At 49.5% G+C, this 18,833-nt stretch overlaps 1 protein-coding gene across 2 annotated transcripts; it reads left to right on the top strand.

Moving 5' to 3' along the window:
* Nucleotides 1-185: 185 nt before the first annotated feature.
* On the top strand, nt 186-18,626 carry LOC311371190 (CLIP-associating protein 2-like). 2 transcript variants are annotated; one of them, XM_084489394.1, is made up of 9 exons: nt 186-262; nt 10,345-10,485; nt 14,287-14,363; nt 15,389-15,481; nt 16,794-16,939; nt 17,582-17,717; nt 18,111-18,181; nt 18,266-18,325; nt 18,493-18,590. In XM_084489394.1, exons 1-9 carry the CDS (start codon nt 241-243, stop codon nt 18,572-18,574), a joined length of 828 nt encoding a protein of 275 aa, XP_084345520.1. In that variant the 5' UTR covers nt 186-240; the 3' UTR covers nt 18,575-18,590. The 2 variants fall into 2 exon arrangements, with proteins under 2 accessions (XP_084345520.1, XP_084345519.1); XM_084489393.1 differs by lacking the exon at nt 186-262 and adding an exon at nt 3,912-4,039 and having other exon boundaries at nt 18,493-18,626.
* The last annotated feature ends 207 nt before the right edge of the window (nt 18,627-18,833 follow it).

Genomic DNA, 18,833 nt, shown 5'->3' on the forward strand with positions numbered 1-18,833 from the left:
GTGTGTGTGTGTGTGTGTGTGTGTGTGTGTGTGTGTGTGTGTGTGTGTGTGTGTGTGTGTGTGTGTGTGTGTGTGTGTGTGTGTGTGTGTGTGTGTGTGTGTGTGTGTGTGTGTGTGTGTGTGTGGACGGCCCTGCCTCCTGCTGTACGTGTCTCTAACCTGCCGTCCCTCTCTGCCCCCCCCCCCTCCAGGCTCCAGACGTTACTCGGCCGTTTTGATGACGCGCTGAACTCTGGCAACATGGCGCTCAGCCCAAGTCACGGTGAGTCTCTCTCCTCCGTCCACTTTGAGCTCCGCGTCCCTTGGCCCCCCCCCCCCCCCCCCTCCCCCTGCTCTGAGACTACCTGTCCGCCCCGTCCCCACGGACGTGTGATGTGTGGACACACAGCGGGGGCCGGCGCCACCTGGCCAGGTGGGACCAGCAGTGCAGTGAGCCCTGGTTAAAGCCCGGCGCCTAAGGGGATTACGTGACGTGTCGTGTGTGTGTGGCTGTGGTGTCTGTTGATGTTTCTGGCTGGGTGCAGACACGGCTTTGGACCAGAAAGAGGAGAGGCGAGTTGCATTGAACTCTGGGGCATGGCTGGTGTTTCTGTTTTATTTGTGTTTCTGAAATGGATGCTGGACCCACGATGGTCTCTCCGTCCCACGATGGTCTCTCCGTCCCACGATGGTCTCTCCGTCCCACGATGGTCTCTCCGTCCCACGATGGTCTCTCCGTCCCACGATGGTCTCTCCGTCCCACGATGGTCTCTCCGTCCCACGATGGTCTTATCTCATGCACACATCTCCGTGTTGGAAAGTTGGCGAAATTGAAATAACATTGGTGCATATGAAAACGTTTATTTGTAGTTTGTGGTACTTCTTAGGTTTCACAGTGGTATTATTAAGGTTATGTATATATGTTTATATATAGAAAGATAACCAGATGGAGATATATCTATATAGATATATAGGTCCAACTTCACGGCGTCAGTTCTGAAGAGGCGCCGTAGGACGGGTCTTTTGCGTCATGCTGTTTTTAGGTGTGGGGCAGTGGGGGCTGGAGCTTCAGCCTGACTACTGCTGGAGGAGAGGGGAGAAGGAGGGGGGGGGGCATCACTGTGGGCCAGGGGGGGGGGGTGTACAGTTGCCATGATACTGCCTCCAATAGCACCCAGTGGGAATAGCATTAGGGAAGGGGGTTGGGGGATGGTGGCTGTCTAACTTAACTCTCACCTCTCCGGTGTCATCCCCCCCCGTCCTCCAATTTGTTCACATTACCTGGCATCTGCATTCTGTGTGTCGCCACAGCGCTGCAAGGTGACCTCTTACTAGATTACATACTAGCAACATCAGCACTATGTGCATGTCCTGCTCGGCTTGGATCCATATCGCTAAGTGCTGGAGAAATCATTGCATGTCTTGACGCCCAGTCCATCAAACCCAACCCATACAGTACAGACCTCACCACCATTATCCAAATGCATCGGCGTGGATTTCTCTTAAACTAATGTCCTTTCTATTCAGTACTGTGACCACTGGTCTGATTAAAGCCCAGAGTTTAAACAAGGCTAACAATCATAATCACCGGAATGGAGAATCCATATGAAGCCGTTCTCTAGTGAAATGCGTGCACTCTCGCTTCACGGCCGAGCTGTGACTGTGTGTTCCCTGTGCGGTGCACACCATGAGGCCCTTTAATGAGAGAGCAACACATCCCACGCCCCTCGAGAGCAGCAGCAGCACCACAGGGGCTCACCGTTCTTCTGGTTGAAATCCAATAGGTTACGTCAATAACAAGGCGCTGGGTTAGCGCTGGACAACATGGCCCATAATGATATCAAGATATGTTTTTTTATGATATTGATTAGGCATGGGCATTTTAAGAAATGTCCTTAATCGATCATCGATAAAATGAACGATAGATTATCGATTTATTTGTGATTTTTCTATAGGCTATATAAAATAATTCCGTTGGTAGAAAATAGAAAATACAGCATGTTTTTGTCAATGAGGCCTATGCAGAGCTTGTAAAAGCCGAACAATGCGCTCTTAAACACGGGAAACAATTCAAAAAGACAAAATCTGTATTCCAATAAGAACCAAGAACCTTAACGATCAATGACGATCATCGATTAATCATGCCCATCCCTAATATTGATCAATGTTGATGATTGTCACGATATATATTCATTAATAATAATAATAATGATCAATTTGCAGTTTAAAGAATATTCTTCTTAGGACAGGTCCCTAAAGAAACCAGAAGGTTAATTATAGTTTATAATATAAAATATAAATATCAGAACAAATAGGTGACATTCAACAGAAACAACATGGCTTTACGTAGCCACTGAATAATTCAAATCAAATAATAATGTAAACAACTGCTGTGATTCCCATCCCATCAAATGCCTTGTTTCAAACGTCTCTTAAACATTTTAGAGTTACTAAAATAATAAATATAAATAAAATGGTAAATATGTTAACTGCTAGAGCGAGAGTTCACCCAGGCAGCGCGTTTCTCATCCGTGACCCTCACTAGCTTCTTGCAGCCCTGTTTGTCTACCGTGCTTATTGGCGTCACGTCCTTAGCCGTACCTTATTGCACTGGTTATGTATTCGTATTGCTTTGGTTTCTCTTCTTTTTGGGTACTGGCTGATGAAGCAGACCCACTGGTTGTGGATGTTGAAACGTGCGTCCAATAGCCGGGGTGTAGCGGCGCCGTGTGTCCCGGGGTGTCCCTCTGTTTCTTTGTGGGCCGTCAACGTGCGCTGGTTTAACCTATCGTACTCAACAACGCATCGCACGGCCCTGGGTCTGGGATGGATTCTGTTAAATGTATTAAAGGAAATTATAGGAAATGTATTAAAAAAAACAACATATCATCGTTATCGACGCAGATTTTATCGCGATATATATATATTGATTCATCAACCAGCCCTGCACTGGATTAGCATTCTTTTACCCCAGTTACCCCACCAGCGGGTTACAGACCGAATGGGGACACAAGACGCTGGTTGGAAAATGGAACCATTTGGATCTCCATTTCATAATGTGTCATTGTTGTAATGTCTTGGTTACTGTGATATCTTGGTTGTTGCAATGTCTTGGTCTTACTGTTATATCTCCAGTGCCCTCATTCCAGCTGAGAGAGCGCCCTTAGCTGCAAGTCAGCCCCCGAGCTGGCTAGTGTTCAAGGGTTGATTTTAAGGGGGAAAACAGCACTCCCCCCTTGCTACTTTAAGTATTGGGACACCCTACCCCATCACGGGAACGCGCAAAATCTAGGGTTAGGGCTGAAATCTAGGGTTAGGGCTCAAATCTAGGGGCAGGTTGAGAAGTGGGACAGGGCCTTAGTTTGTGAGGCTGTTCAAGGTTGCACAGACTTCAACCTTCAGAGAGGGAATAACAAAGTCACGCCATCGGTTGCAGCACCAACAAACACAGCACTCTATTCTTCACCCCCACAGCATCCGCTCAGGCTCACTGTTGGCAGTGGGTTTTGGGGCAGCTGTTGGTGTGACAGAGAGAGAGAGAGCGGTAATGGGGTTGAGGGAGGGAGAGAGAGAGGGAGGGAGGGAGAGGGAGAGAGGGAGAGGGAGATAGCAGTAATGGGGTTGAGAGGGAAGGAGGGAGGGAGGGAGAGAGAGAGAGAGGGAGGGAGAGAGAGAGAGAGAGAGAGAGAGAGAGGGAGGGAGGGAGAGGGAGAGAGAGAGAGCCGGGGAGAAAACTGAAAGAGGTCTTGGCAGTAGCCAGGTCAGGGAGCCGTGCCTGTCACTGCCTTGCTCTGATTCAGCGTGACACACACAACACACACACACAACACACACACAACACACACCACACACACACACACACACACACACACACACACACACACACACACACCACCCCCCCCCCCCTCCCCCAGAGAGCAGAGAGAGAGACAGCAATTCAGAGAGGCAGAGCTAAGGGAACAGGGCGAGAGCGCAGAGGGGGGACAGAGACACAGCGCAGCACGCAGAGGTCCGACCCCACAACACACTGTTACCATGGCGGTGGGAGACGGAGACGACGGTGAGTGTGGTGTGTGTGTGTGTGTGTGTGTGTTTAATCCCATGTGTGTGTGGATCCCAGCACCCAGACTAAAGACGTGTCGGCATATGGTGAATGAAATGAGCTTGGTGTCGGTGCCAATCACCCCGAGGTCTCTCACACAGATCCAGGTTGTGGGTGTATTGGTGGGGGTGTAAAGGGGGGGGGGCGCGGGGGAGGGGGGGGGGTTTGTTGTGGTTAATTAAACCGGCATCGTGCAGCTCAGAAGTGGCTTCCTTTCTGCTTCAAAGATAACTTTTTTTGCAGGATGTTATTGATTGATTTGGGTCGCTTTGTCCCCACATATTCTTCTAACCGAAAACTCAAAAGGTGCAAAACCCGGGATCTTTGTGATCGATGGAGGGCTCAGGGGAACCCCCCCTTTTTTTTTTTTTTTGTTTCTGTATAGCGAATATTTATTAAACTCCATTCTTTTGTCCTGTCTCCTGGCTGTCTCCCCCCCCCTGTGCCTCCCTCTCCGGCTGACCCCTTGGGACCTGCCGCCAGCCAGGCAGAGCGGGAGCAGGCTCCTGCCACGCCCCTCTGCAGCCTTCTCAGCGTGTTGTGTTATGGGTTTAGTCTTACTGCGGTTGCATGAATGCCGGGACCCCAAAGTGGGGTCACTGGGAAACTGGCCAACGGCGGCTTATTTTATATTTGAGATCATCACTTCAGTCCACAGTCCACATGGGACTTGGTATGCATTTTACTATCCCAGTGGTCTTATCTTTACGAGGTAATCCAGCTGTGAGGGCGCTGGTGACGCAGCCTTTCCCTGTGTCCATGTCTCGTTCTGATTGGCCATGAACGCGGCTGAGGGGCGTCGCCAGAGTATATTAATATAAAAGGACGTATTCATGCAATGGGTTTATGTGTGGGGATAGATTCTGTTAAATGTCTTTCTTCTTTTGAGTGAACAAATAAGTGGGACAGAATATGGGGCAAACGGTACTGGACCTCTTTAATTATTGAAAGCCGCCGTCCACATACAGACATTGCTGCGCAAATGATCCCAGTATTCATTTGTTGTATGTGACAAATACAATCTGAATCTTGTCTGGAAAGTAATGGTAATGTCGATTTGGTCTTTATTTACCTCTCTTGACCCAGTGTGAACCCGTTTCTTTGTTCGGATCCCTTGGTACACTCCTTAGATACGCAGTCACGCAATTTCTGTAGGATACCAAATGTAGTTATTATGCTGTCGACACAGGACCATTAGCAACAGCACGGCGTACTGGAATGCACTGTCAGAAAACAAGCAGTCATTCTGCTCCAGTGCGCCTCCGTCTCTGCAGAGGGAGGCATGACCCCGTTTTCATCAGAGCCTGTTGCCATGGCGAAGCTTCCATCCCAATGTTATGGTTAATCCCCTCTGCAGACTCCGGGATTGGAGCTCATATTTGGTGTGTGTGTGTGTGTGTGTGTGTGTGTGTGTGTGTGTGTGTGTGTGTGTGTGTGTGTGTGTGTGTGTGTGTGTGTGTGTGTGTGTGTGTGTGTGTGTGTGTGTGTGTGTGTCCGTCCACAGCATCGCCAGATCTTCTGCAGTGTAGAATCTCTATTTCGCATGGCTGGATACAATTGCATGATGACCAATGGACTGAGCCGAATCATCAGTTGTTTACTTGTCTACCCATGGATCTGTCACAACACTTATTCTTAAAAAGGGTATATGTGAAAACATTTACAAAGAAGAAGAAAAAAGAACATTTATTTAGAAAAGTTACCAGATTTGTCCGTGGCCATCCAGGTTTGGTTGTGGTCTAAGCCTGGGTGCTTGGCTGTCGTTTCTGGCAACACACCAAGCATGCATGACACAGACACACGGACCTTGGTGAGAATGGGGGAAACTTGGCCCGCTATTGCAGTTTTAAAGCTGATTACAAGCTCTCGCTTCTCTCCCATCCATCGATCTACGCACGCATACGCACATGCGCGCACACGCACACCCGCACACACACGCACACGCACACACATGTTCCTTTCTGCAAGAGCTCAATGTATGCTGGCGTTTGTTGTCGGGCTGACGGAGGGCTGCCCCCTAGTGGTCTGAGGGAGTTAAACGACTGAGTAATGAGGATTTGATTTGACCTTTCTTGTAACTCGAGTGGAAGCGTGAGTGGAATCTATTCGTCCTCTGTCAGTACAGGAAACGGCAGCGGCGTTGTTCCCTTTTGTGGATTAGCGTTTCTCAGTATAAACATCATCAGCCGAGAGGCTCCTAGTGCATGTCAACGGTCCCCCAGACCAAGTCTGTCACACCACCGACTACCAAACCGCCCGTAGATGATGGCCGTGTCTGGCAGGGGTTTCCATGACAACGCAGAAGCACAGTTTGGGTGTGTGTGTGTGTGTGTGTGTGTGTGTGTATATGTGTGTGTGTGTGTGTGTGTGTGTGTGTTTACCTTGTATCACCATCACCTCCATTCCGATAATAAGTTTGGGAACAGGCAACAAGCGCACACCGTGCTGCGGGGGTTGAGTCAAAGCGAGCGTGCCTGTTTTGTATTTTTTACCTGCTGCTCTTTTAACTGGCCCGTGCAGGTCACCATGGCAACAGCATGCGAGCAGTCTGCCAACCATGAGTGATCTCCTCTACTGCCGCCCACCCGTGACTCTCTCTCTCTCTCTCTCTCTCTCTCTCTCTCTCTCTACCTCTCTCTACCTCTCTCTCTCTCTACCTCTCTACCTCTCTCTCTCTCTCTACCTCTCTCTCTCTCTCTATCTCTCTCTACCCATATCTCTCTCGCTCTCTCTGTTTGTTTTACACCTGTATTCTTATAGGTGCGTAGACCTCTCTGTCCGTTGTGGAAGTTGTGCTAATACTGCTAGTTAATTCTTAATGGCTGATTTCTCACTAAATAGTTCGTAGTTAGCAATAGCCTGCAGCCACTCTCAGCATCCAATAGATGCTGGCCGTTTTAGTGGCATTATCAATGTGATGCTATTTGTGTCCTCTAAAAGGAATTAACTTAATGATGTCTTCAACACACCCCACAATAGCTAAAGGGTGTACATATTTAATGTCTTTAGTTCTCGGTTAGGTGAAACTATTTTGGAGTTCATATATATATTTATTTATATATATATATATATATATATATATATATCAGTGGCGATTTCTCTAAGACTGCAAGGGAAGCTCAGCTTCCCCTAAAATGTCAAAATTAAATGGTCAAATATATACTGTTGTGTTAAGATTTCATTGACTAAAAATGCGTTAGAACACGTCCATCTCAAAGACGAGTTCGTTCAGAATCAGCTGCTTATCGCAGGTCGACTGACTCGATTTCCTTCTCATACATTCCCGTAGCGTCACAGTGCATTTGCCTGTTGAAGCTCAGCGTCTATCCACTTCAATGGGGCTGCATAGAACAGCTTTTTTTAGTGCGTCGAAAGTCGACGGTCTTTGGATAATGCTTCTTCAATTTTCATTGTACATTTCATACACTTATACAATTCCTTGCTTCAGTTTAACATAATTCCCACATTTCCTTGTTCAAGTATAATATCCTTTTGGTAGTTGGCCATCACTTTGATTCAGGGAGCCTGAGGTCTGAACTTCAAGTCCTGTATTCAGATCAGGACTTGCAGGTGTTCATTAAAGACATGGAGTTGGACAATGCAATGCCTCATAGCGAGCCGTCGCTAAAGACGGCTCGTTTGGATGAAAACAAGGTTGTAGCTGGTTCTCTAGATTACTACATTTAGCTAGAGGTGTCATTTGTTTCAAAATGTTTCACTGATGATCTATGGCGCAGAGGCGCTTATCCAGACAAGCGTGTGCTGGCCGCGGTTTTTGTTTCGGTGATAAAAGTGTTTCGGGCGAAAGCTGAAAATGCGCTTTTGGGCCATTTTCGGCCGAAAATTTTCGGTGGCTGAAATTTCGGTGCATCCCTTATATATATATATATACTGTATTTCCCATTGGAATATGTCTGAAAGTATCTTTGGCTGTGAATGTAAGGGTTTAATGTTTCTACATCAGTACATTTGCTGGCCCACATAGTACTACTTTGTTATGCAAGCTTTTTCAGAGGTTTAAAAATGTGTGGACAAATGCATGCATAGCGGAGGACGGTAGCTTGAGCTGTGGTTGTAGGCTAACCGTATCCAGACCCCGTTCTGCTGATGGTGAACTGTATTTAAATGGACCCCAGATGGGTCAGTGTGGACCCTGCAAAGGTCTGGCACGGGCGTGACACCTGGCACCAACACCAACATCATTGCTAATGCATTTTATTCAACATGATCCAGGATTTCTATATGACGTGTGTGTGTGTGTGTGTGTGTGTGTGTGTGTGTGTGTGTGTGTGTGTGGGGGTGGGGGTGGGGGTGGGGCGGGGGGAGAGAGAGAGAGAGGAGGGGAGAAGGTCTCAGCTGGAGGGGTGTGGCTTTAACCCCCCCCCCCCCCCCACACACACACACACACACACACACACACACACACACACACACACACACACACACACACACACACACACACACACACACACACACACTCCTCCCTATCTTTTTGTCTGTGTATGGCTAGACAGTCAGCAGTGATTCTAGGGTTAAGGCAGTACCAGCGAGGGTGGCTGCTGCTCTTGTGTGGTTTCAATGGTAATGAACCGGGCAGGTTCAGCAGCAACAAGACTGGTTAATATTCCACGGGTGTCGCTCCTTTCGCTCCCTCATTCACTCCAACGGGGGTATTTCTCGCGCATACACACAGAGAGACACACGCGCATACAGCCTCCGCACTGGCTGCTTCACCATGATGTCATCTCGCCAGTGATTGGCTGTGAGGCTGCGGAGGAGGAGGAGGGGCGATGTTTAGGGTGTGAGAGCGAAGGAGGGAGAGGGAGAGAAATGGAAAATGCCGGCAGTAGTATAGCGGTTCTGCTTCCGACACAGTAGCGCTAGATGTGCATGTAGCATCCTCCCCGGCTGCGTGTGTGAGTGAGTGTGTGTGTGTGTGTGTGCGCGCGTGCGTGTGTGTGTGTGTGTGTGAGAGGAACACTGGTGTGCATGTCTTTCCGTGTTGAGATCCGCTTCGGGGGAAGAGGTAGTTTGGGGTGAGGGGGTCGGCGGAGACCCACCACCACCACCACCACCACCACCACACCGTCCAGGAGATATGAGGCGTCTCATCTGTCAGCGTATCTGTGACCGTGAGTCCGGAGAGGCAGCCTGTCCTTGGTGGACGGACTCCTGGCTTTCTCTTTGACATCCTCCTGTATTTTTAGACCCACCGCGCTGCCTGGCTCTCGCCGGTCATCGCAGGGTGGCAGCGTTCCCGGTGGAGACCTGTGTTGCGCCGTGTGTCATTCGGCCTCGTGTGCATGTGTGCATTTCGATGCAGCCATTGATTTATTTTGAGTGTGTGTGTGTGTGTGTGTGTGCAGTATAGTCGCTGATAAGTCAAGGTGTGGTGTGGTCGTGGCTTTGGCGCATTCCTGCATGCTGCGCGCCGGCGTGTTGTCAGAGCAACAGGAGTGCGACGGCGTTCTCATGCTAGCCCTCTGATCGGCGGTCTCCAGCCTGGCTGGCTGTGTGAGAGGGAGGGAGTGTCTGTGTGTCTTATCTCTGTGTGTGTGTGTGTGTGTGTGTGTGTGTGTGTGTTAGTGTGCTTCTTCCACAGGGGTTCAGCCAGGACAAGTAAATGTTAAGAGATTGATAACATATCAGTACTACCATGTATTGATTAATGCTAGCAATCAGATGATTCATGCTAGCTAGATATCACACCTGGTGTGTTGTGTGTGTGTGTGTGTGTGTGTGTGTGTGTGTGTGTGTGTGTGTGTGTGTGTGTGTGTGTGTGTGAGTGTGAGAGAGAGTCCTTGGCTATTTATGATGCAGCATTGCAAAAGTACTTTCCATAACAAGTCGTGTTTGTGTGTTTGGGGGGTGATTAGTATTGATTTTACGGATCGCTGACCAAGCTCTGACCCTTACATCTCAACTCTATTACTTCCTCGCCTCTGTGGAGATTAAATAAGAAAATGTACAGGTCAATAAGTCACAAACAGGACTTAATCCAAGCCTTTAGTTATGCCTTAATCGAAAAAAGAAACTACAGTCAGTCATTCTCCTTTACGTTTGATGTTGTCCTTATGTCAACATGCTCATTTATGGTCAATCTTCAGCCATAATCCGAGCCGCTATAAAGGATCTGTTCATTTCCTTGCAGTTGGAAATACTTTTTAACCTTTACCATCCGTAATATCACTTTGAATACTTACATTTTCTCTCTCTCTCTCCCTCCCTCTCTCTCTCTCTCTTCCGACCCGTCCCTGCCTCAGACCGGAGCTTCGAGGATGACGACAGTGTGGACGGGAGCCGTCCGACCTCGGGCCAGGCGGCCTTCAAGGTGCCCAAAGTCCCCAAGAAGCCTGCGGAGTCCGCAGCCGCCCGCCGGCCCAGCGCCACCGGCTCCAAGCTCAGTACGTCCTCCCACCGTCACACACACACACACACACACACACACACACACACACACACACCGTCCCTTTAGTCACACCTGAGGCCGTCTGGGGTCCAGCCGTCCCCTCCGGTCTGGGCGGGGGTCACCAGCATTAGGGCGGCATTAGCTCAGGGGGTAGAGCGGGTTGGCTGATAACCGCAAGGTTGCTGGTTCGATCCCCGGCTCCTCCTAGCGAGAGTGTCGAGGTGTCCCTGAGCGAGACACCTAACCCTAACTGCTCCCGACGTGCTGGCTGTCGCCTTGCATGGCTGACGCCGCCGTCGGCGTGAGAATGGGTGTGTGAATGGGTGAATGTCAGGCAATATTGTAAAGCGCTTTGGGTGGCCACTGGTTACAGAAAATGCGCTATATAAATGCAGTCCATTTACCATTTACCACCACTGTGTTGTTACGGAGCGACTCCATCCAAAGAACACTCGTCTGCGTGAGCGGACGACGCTAGTGCCGGCCCGGTTTTGTGTTCGCCAATCACCCCCCCCCCTTACAGACTCCTGCTTCCGGCAACACGATTGTTCGTGACAAATTGCAAGGTGCGGACAAATTCACCCCCGATTTGAGCAGTCTGCCGTCAGACATCAGACTATAGATATCAATATGTAGTCTGATTTGTGAGGTTACGTTTGACGTGACGTCAGAGATGTAACAAATAAGTATTTCAAACAAAACAAGACGAAATGGTAACTTTTGACTTTGTTCCACCGGTTTAACAGCTAGAGGTCCTATAGCTCTAAAAATAGACCCCAGGTGTGTGCTTCTCCATTTTGTGGCCGCCATTGCCCCCAGCAAAGTTAGCTAGCCCATCCATGGCTTTGAAAATGGCTATCAGGTAAATCACAGCGTGCTTGCATTGGTAAAGCTGGTACCAGAGGAGATCAGGGTGTGATTGCGTTCGTAAGCGGAGGGTTACCTGGTTAACCATAGTTGACATGCTTTAGCTTCATGTGTAGGACCTTCGGTTTGATTTTTGGTCATGCCTTTTCAAACTGCTCTCTGAAATCCCCACAGGAATCAAGCACTAAATGGGGTCTGGTGAATGCAATGCTTTTGCAATTTTCAATTCGTAGCACTCTGAAGGACTTGATACTGGACTGAACTGTATATGAATTACTAAACAACTCTCTCCAGATATGTACCTTAGCTACAGCCTTTGTCTGTTTGCTGTTATCAAGCAGGGCTCATTAGAATCTGCCTTACGTGCAGAATAAGCCTCTGCATTCATTTCAACAATAACAATGGTTGTCACACATTCCCATATTTCCTTTTTTTTCACAGCATAATAGTATAGTGGTTTTGCTTTAACGTCAGGAATCCTGAATGACTGTTCATCAAGTACACATTGTTCTGTAAGACGTCCGCTATTCCTTTTCAGTTCAAATAAAGGTCCACCTGCCATCAATTTGAATTGAAATTGGAACCCACATTGATAATGCAGCGTGCTCTATGGCACACACACTAGCTTACTAGCTTACTTACACTAGCTTTGCTGGACCTGGCGGTTAGAGTAGACTTTCTCAACGTAGAGCAAAGCCATAGCCTTGCATTCGCTACATTTGTACCAATTCCCCTCATCGTGCTGTCATCTAAAACCACGATCAATGACTTGGTGTTAACAATACTCTTTTTTTATTGATACTCTATCTCTACCTCTCTCCCTCTAGCTCTCTCTATCTGTCTTTCTCTCTCTACCTGTCTTTCTATCGCTCTCTACTTTTCTTTCTACATCTCTCCACCTCTCTCGCTCTCTCTCGGTCTCTCTCTCTCTCTCTCTCTCTCTCTCTCTCTCTCTCTCTCCTCACCTCTTTCTCTCTCCACCTCTTTCTCTCTCTCCCTTTCCCTCTCTTTCTCTCCCCACCTCTCTCTCTCCCTTTCTCTCTATTTCTCTCCTCACCTCTCTCCACCTCTTTCTCTCTCTCTGTCTCTGATTCTCTTTCTCTCCCTCTCTTTCTCTCCCCACCTCTCTCCCTCTCTTTCTCTCCCCACCTCTCTCTCTCCCTTTCTCTCTTTCTCTCCTCACCTCTCTCTCCACCTCTTTCTCTCTCTGTCTCTGATTCTCTCTTTCTCTCTCCCTCTCTTTCTCTCCCCACCTCTCTTTCTCTCTCTCTCTCTCCTCTCCTCTCTCCACCCCTTTCTCTCTCTCTCTCTGTCTCTGATTCTCTTTCTCTCCCTCTCCCTCTCTTTCTCTCCCCACCTCTCCCTCTCTTTCTCTCTCCCTCTCTTTCTCTCCCCACCTCTCTCCCTCTCTTTCTCTCTCCCTCTCTTTCTCTCCCCACCTCTCTTTCTCTCTCTCCCTATTGATTTCTCTGTATCTCCTATCTTGTTTTTTGCCTCTGTCAGAAATAATGCGTGTTTCCACAACCGCACGGTCGATCCCAGGCACGCACACACACACGCACGCACACACACACACACACACACACACGCATACACACGCACATCCCCTGAACAAGCAGTCTTCAAGAGATGTGAAACATGTCTGCCGGGGATCTGTGTCCCTGACATCTGGTTGGCCGGCTACAGACACTCAGCCAATGGAATTGCTCAACAGGATTTCTGCCTCAGGGAATCTGGTTAGCGAGCTGTTTTGAGTTAGGCTGAAGGGAATGAGACTCTTGCTCTCGCTGTTTGATGGAGCAGACATGGCTGTATGAAGTTTAAATATAAAAGGTACAACAGTCAGCGGAAAAATGAAAACATCTCACGCGTATCAATATATCCATTGTGTATGTAGGAGTATAGCCACCATGAGATAGAAATCACTTTAAACTGCAAAGGGATGGCTGCGAGGCTTAGCATATATTAGCTTCGCTAGGATTTATTTTGGCTTATACTATTTTAACTACTGCTATTTTTATGCCAAGCAAACTTATTTTGAACCCGGCTCACCAACACCGGTATTTGATTAGTTTAGTTTTTTTTCAGTTGGTTTTCCCATATAATTTATACATTGCATCATTTTCAAACAACGCTTTTTCATCGATGCTTGGCCGAGCGACCCCAGCCTCCAGCCTCCAGCAGTGTTTCAGACCACAGATGCCTCCCACACATTATGCCAATTCCTCCCGCCGCCTCCCACCCGCCCGCCCACCCACTCAGACGCAGAGAGAGAGAGAGAGGGGGGGGGGGGGGGGGAGAATATGCTGTCGTCATTCCAAGGCGAACACAGTAATGCAGAAAACAAGGACCTGCTCAGAGCTCAGCGCTAAGCTTGGTGGTCAACACGGCCTCGTTGTGATGGTTGGTTTCCACAGAACCAGCGGAGGCGCCCTGGTATTAGTTTGCCGGTAGATCTTCAGTGTACAGGACTACAGAAGGAGGACAGTGTCATGTGTCGGGGGGGAATCTTCGGCGTCGTGATACTGAGCTCAGAGCGTGGCCATGTTGGTTTTGGGGTGATCACCTTTTGTAGCATCGTGCCGTTCTTCACTTCACACTCTGTCAGACATACACGCACGCACGCACGGTCGGTCGCATCCCCTCTTCTGCTCCTCTTCTTATCTCACTACCTAGCACGCACACGCTCTCTCTCTCTCTCTCTCTCTCTCTCTCTCTCTCTCTCTCTCTCAGTCCCCAGAGAGCTTTGTCTGAGCAGCCATTCCAGGCAGGATGTCCATAACGCAGGCTTCATCTGTGTGTGCTGTGGTCATTCCAACTGAATTAGACAAAGCCATGCAGACGTCTAGAACGGCTGGTCTCAACGGCAGCTTGTGCACACGCTGACTCAACATAATCAATATTAACTCAACATTAACTCTCCTTCCAGCATCCAAGGAAGGAGGAGCCGGGGGCATCGACGAGGAGGACTTCATCAAGGCCTTCACCGATGTCCCCCAAGTGCAGGTAACACACACACACACACACACACACACACACACACACACACACACACACACACACACACACACACACACACACACACACACAGTCTCACGTTCCATTTAAGCCACCCTGGGCAGTCTCTACCTGGAGCCTAGTAGTTAATGGATTACAGACGGTGACATGTAGTCCAGGACATCTAATGCCGCTTTTCCACCGCCAGTACCAGCTCGACTCGACTCGACTCGCCACGCCTTTTTTGCGTTTCCATTGGCAAAAAAAGTACCTGGTACCTAGTACCGGGTACTTTTTTTTAGTACTACCTCCGTCGAGGTTCCAAGCGAGCGGAGTAGGTACTTTTGTGTGACGTAAACAGGCTGCTGGCAACTGATTGGCCAGCGGCTGTAAATGGGAATAATCACTCAAAGTTAAGTTGTGTCCGGCGTGGCTAGAGTCCATGAACCCGCTCCCGAAGGGGAACATAGCGTTTCGCCGTGTGTGTCGCTCCTTTCCCGGGGCTAGAGTTAGGCTGCGCGTGGTTGTGTGTGTCGGACGTGGTTGTGTGTGTCGGGCGTGGTTGTGTGTGTCGGGCGTGGTTGTGTGTGTCCAGCGTGGTTGTGTGTGTCCGGCTCCGGAGGATCAGCGTTTCGCCGTTTCGTTTTAGTGTCGTTCCTTTCCTAGGGCTCGAGTTTCGCCTCCATCAACGTTACCGTATGACAACAATAGACGCGCAGTCATTTAGCGCTTTTTATTTTATTTTATTTCCCATCATAACCTTTCCCGGGAATCAGGAAATAGTCTTGATCAGATTCAGATTTCCCGGGAATCGCGTCTCCCGTGATTAAAACCTAATGACGACCCGCCCATGGTGGAGAGGTTCTTTTCTACGACCCGCCCACATTGAAGAGGTACTTTTTTAGATGGAAACGCGACCAAAGCGAGTCGAGTCGAGCTGATACTGTCGGTGGAAAAGCGGCATAAGGAACCTCGCCCTTTGGGTTGTGGAGCATTGGCGCACCAGCTCATCACTTCCTCCCCCTGCTCTGCAGATCTACTCGGCCAGGGACCTGGAGGACAACCTGAACAAGATCCGCGAGGTCTGCTCTGACGACAAACACGACTGGGACCAGAGGGCCGCGGCGGTCAGTGCGCACACACACACACACACACACACACACACACACACACACACACACACACACACACACACACACACACACACACACACACACACACACACACACACACTGGGACCAGAGGGCCGCGGCGGTCAGTGCGCACACACACACACACACACACACACACACACACACACACACACTGGGACCAGAGGGCCGCGGCGGTCAGTGCGCACACACACACACACACACACACACACACACACACACACACACACACACACACTGGGACCAGAGGGCCGCGGCGGTCAGTGCGCACACACACACACACACACACACACACACACACACACACACACTGGGACCAGAGGGACGCGGCGGTCAGTGCACAGACAGACAGACAGACAGACAGACAGACACCACACACACACACACACACACACACACACACAGAGACCCACACATCCCCATGCACTCAGACACTCAATTAACTAAATTTATACTCTGTTTCTCCTTTTGTAATACACACACTCTAAACACGGACTAATGCCAACGCTGCCCCTAATGGCCCAGCTGCCAACTGTAGACATCGATTCACTGAGGACTCCAGCACACGCAGTCCTCACATGACCCCGACAGCGATGCTGCGACCGCAGGTTTACGTTGGATCACTTGAGTGAGCGGCATCACTTCATCAATCAGCGCGGGTCGCTCTGCACCACTCCTCTTTCCAAAGAATAATATTTCTCGTGGAACAATCCGGTGTGAGCCAGCCCCTCACTACACCGACATCACTTGACTTGAATTCCTACTGCTTCAGAATAGACCTCTGGAGAATAAGTCCCGCCCCCAGAGGTCTCCCGGTTCCCTCGGTCAAACGTCTACGGGGAGTAACATGTTTGGGGTTTATGAATGATCGTACACAACAAACTCTGTAGGGGGCGGAGAAGTAAAAGCTGCGTCACGTTTTGAACTGCACACTTTTACCATCTAGTTTTGACTGGCTTTTTTGGATTGTCGGTGCCATTAAAGTAGTAAACGATTATTAATGCTACTTTAAAATCCAAAAACCCAGTTGAAACTAGATGAGAACGGTTGTAGTTGAAAACGTGACGCAGCTTTCACTTCTCCGCCACCTACAGAGTTTGTTATGTTACGATCATTCATAAACCCCAAACATGTTACTCCCCGTAGACGTTTGACCGAGGGAACCGGGAGCCTCGGAGGCGGGACTTATTCTCCAGAGGTCTATGAGCGTGAAGGCGCCGTTCTTCAATGTTGTCCCTCTCTCTGGTCTCTGATTGGTGCTCTGGTCCTGTCCCGTCCGCCCACACAGATGAAGAAGGTGCGCTCCCTGCTGGCGGCCGGCGCGGCCGACTACGACTGCTTCTACCAGCACCTGCGTCTGCTGGACGGGGCCTTCAAGCTGTCCGCCAAGGACCTGCGCTCGCAGGTGGTGCGCGAGGCCTGCATCACCGTGGCGTGAGTACACACACACGTGCACACACGCACACGCACACGCACAAGCGCACACGCACAAGCACACGCGTGCACACAAGCACAAGCATTTCATGTTCTATCGCCTCATGTTGGCTGAACCAATCACGTGGCTGGACAGGCAGGGATCTGTAGGCGCGTAATTAGCGGGGGGGGAAAAAAACACAAAAAAAGGTGTGTGTCTTTAAAGGCTTCAAATCGACACCTTGTAGTCTGCCACTGTAGAAATACACTTGTTGTTAAATTCCCCTTCTGAAAGCCTCAGCCACGTCAGCCCATGTGAGTGAGTTTTCTCCCTCACAACATCTCCGTAATGTAACGGGTAACTCGTTGCCGTTTCTCTTTTCCGAGCTCTGCCATCTTCCCCAACAAATTCTGCTGTATCGCGTCAGCCTGCTGGATCATAGAGTAGTCGTCACCTTACCGCCCCCCGCCCGCACTGTCCTTAGACGAGTTATTCAGTGGATGGCTACCGAGACAGACTCTTAACACAATGAATACATTAGGAAGAAGGTCCATGTGCCGTTCATTGGAGTGTAGGAACACTGATGGTTATTGAAGATGCTGGCGGTGACACATGTGTTCCCAGAGGCCGTGTTTGTGACTCCTCTTTTTGTGTGCGCTCAGCAACTTGTCCATGGTGCTGGGGAACAAGTTCGACCACGGAGCCGAGGCCATCGTGCCCATCCTCTTCAACCTCATCCCCAACTGCGCCAAAGTCATGGCCACCTCCGGGGTGTTCGCCATTCGCTTCATCATACGCGTGAGACACACACACACACACACACACACACACACACACACACACACACACACACTCTCTGTCTCTGTCTGTCCCTGTTTCCGTCTCTCTCGGTCTCTGTTGCTCTCTGTCTGTCTCCGTCTCTCTCTGTCTCTGTCTCTCTCTGTGTCTGTCTCTCTCGGTCTCTGTGTCTGTCTCTCTCTGTCTCTGTGTCTGTCTCTCACTGTCTCGCTCTCTCTCTCTCTCTTGCTTTCGCTCTCACTCTCTCTCAAAGGTCTCATGCCTCAAATGTTTCTGTAAAACAAAATGTTACAGCTTTTGATATTATCATAGCCATTGACTGTCTAAATATATATATCTGTGCTCTTATCTCTCTCTCTCTCTCTCTCTCTCGCCATCTCTCTCTCTCTGCAGCACACTCACGTTCCCAGACTGATACCCCTCATCACTAGTAACTGCACGTGCAAGTCTGTGGCAGTCCGAAGGTAAGAAGCTCCACAATGGTCCTGATGATGATGATGATGAAGGAGTGCGTGACGCGTGGTCTGTGCGCTGTATGTGTTTCTCAGGCGCTGCTTTGACTTCCTGGACCTGCTGCTACAGGAGTGGCAGACCCACTCTCTGGAGAGGTGAGCCCAAGATACCGTCTCACACACACACACAACCATCCCATCACTTTTGTTTACTTACTTAACGTTTGCGCAGTATTTCTGTTTGATAATTGCAATTGATTTCTAGGACTTATAATGTTGAAATTTCTCATGTATTTTTTCCTTTTTATTCTTTACCCGTCCAGACACACAGCAGTCCTCGTCGACAGTATCAAGAAGGGTCTCGGAGATGCAGACTCTGAGGCCAGAGTCGAAGCTCGCAAGTAAGACACACGTCAACCCTCTCTCTCTCTCACACACACACAACCCTCTCTCTCACACACACACAACCCTCTCTCTCCCACACACACAACCCTCTCTCTCCCACACACACACAACCCTCTCTCACGCACACACAACCCTCTCTCTCCCACACACACACACAACCCTCTCTCTCACACACACACAACCCTCTCTCTCCCACACACACAACCCTCTCTCTCTCACACACACACACACAACCCTCTCTCTCCCACACACACAACCC

Source organism: Micromesistius poutassou, assembly GCF_964030765.1.
Source record: "Micromesistius poutassou genome assembly, contig: SCAFFOLD_974, whole genome shotgun sequence".
NCBI classification, from domain to species: Eukaryota; Metazoa; Chordata; class Actinopteri; order Gadiformes; family Gadidae; genus Micromesistius; species Micromesistius poutassou.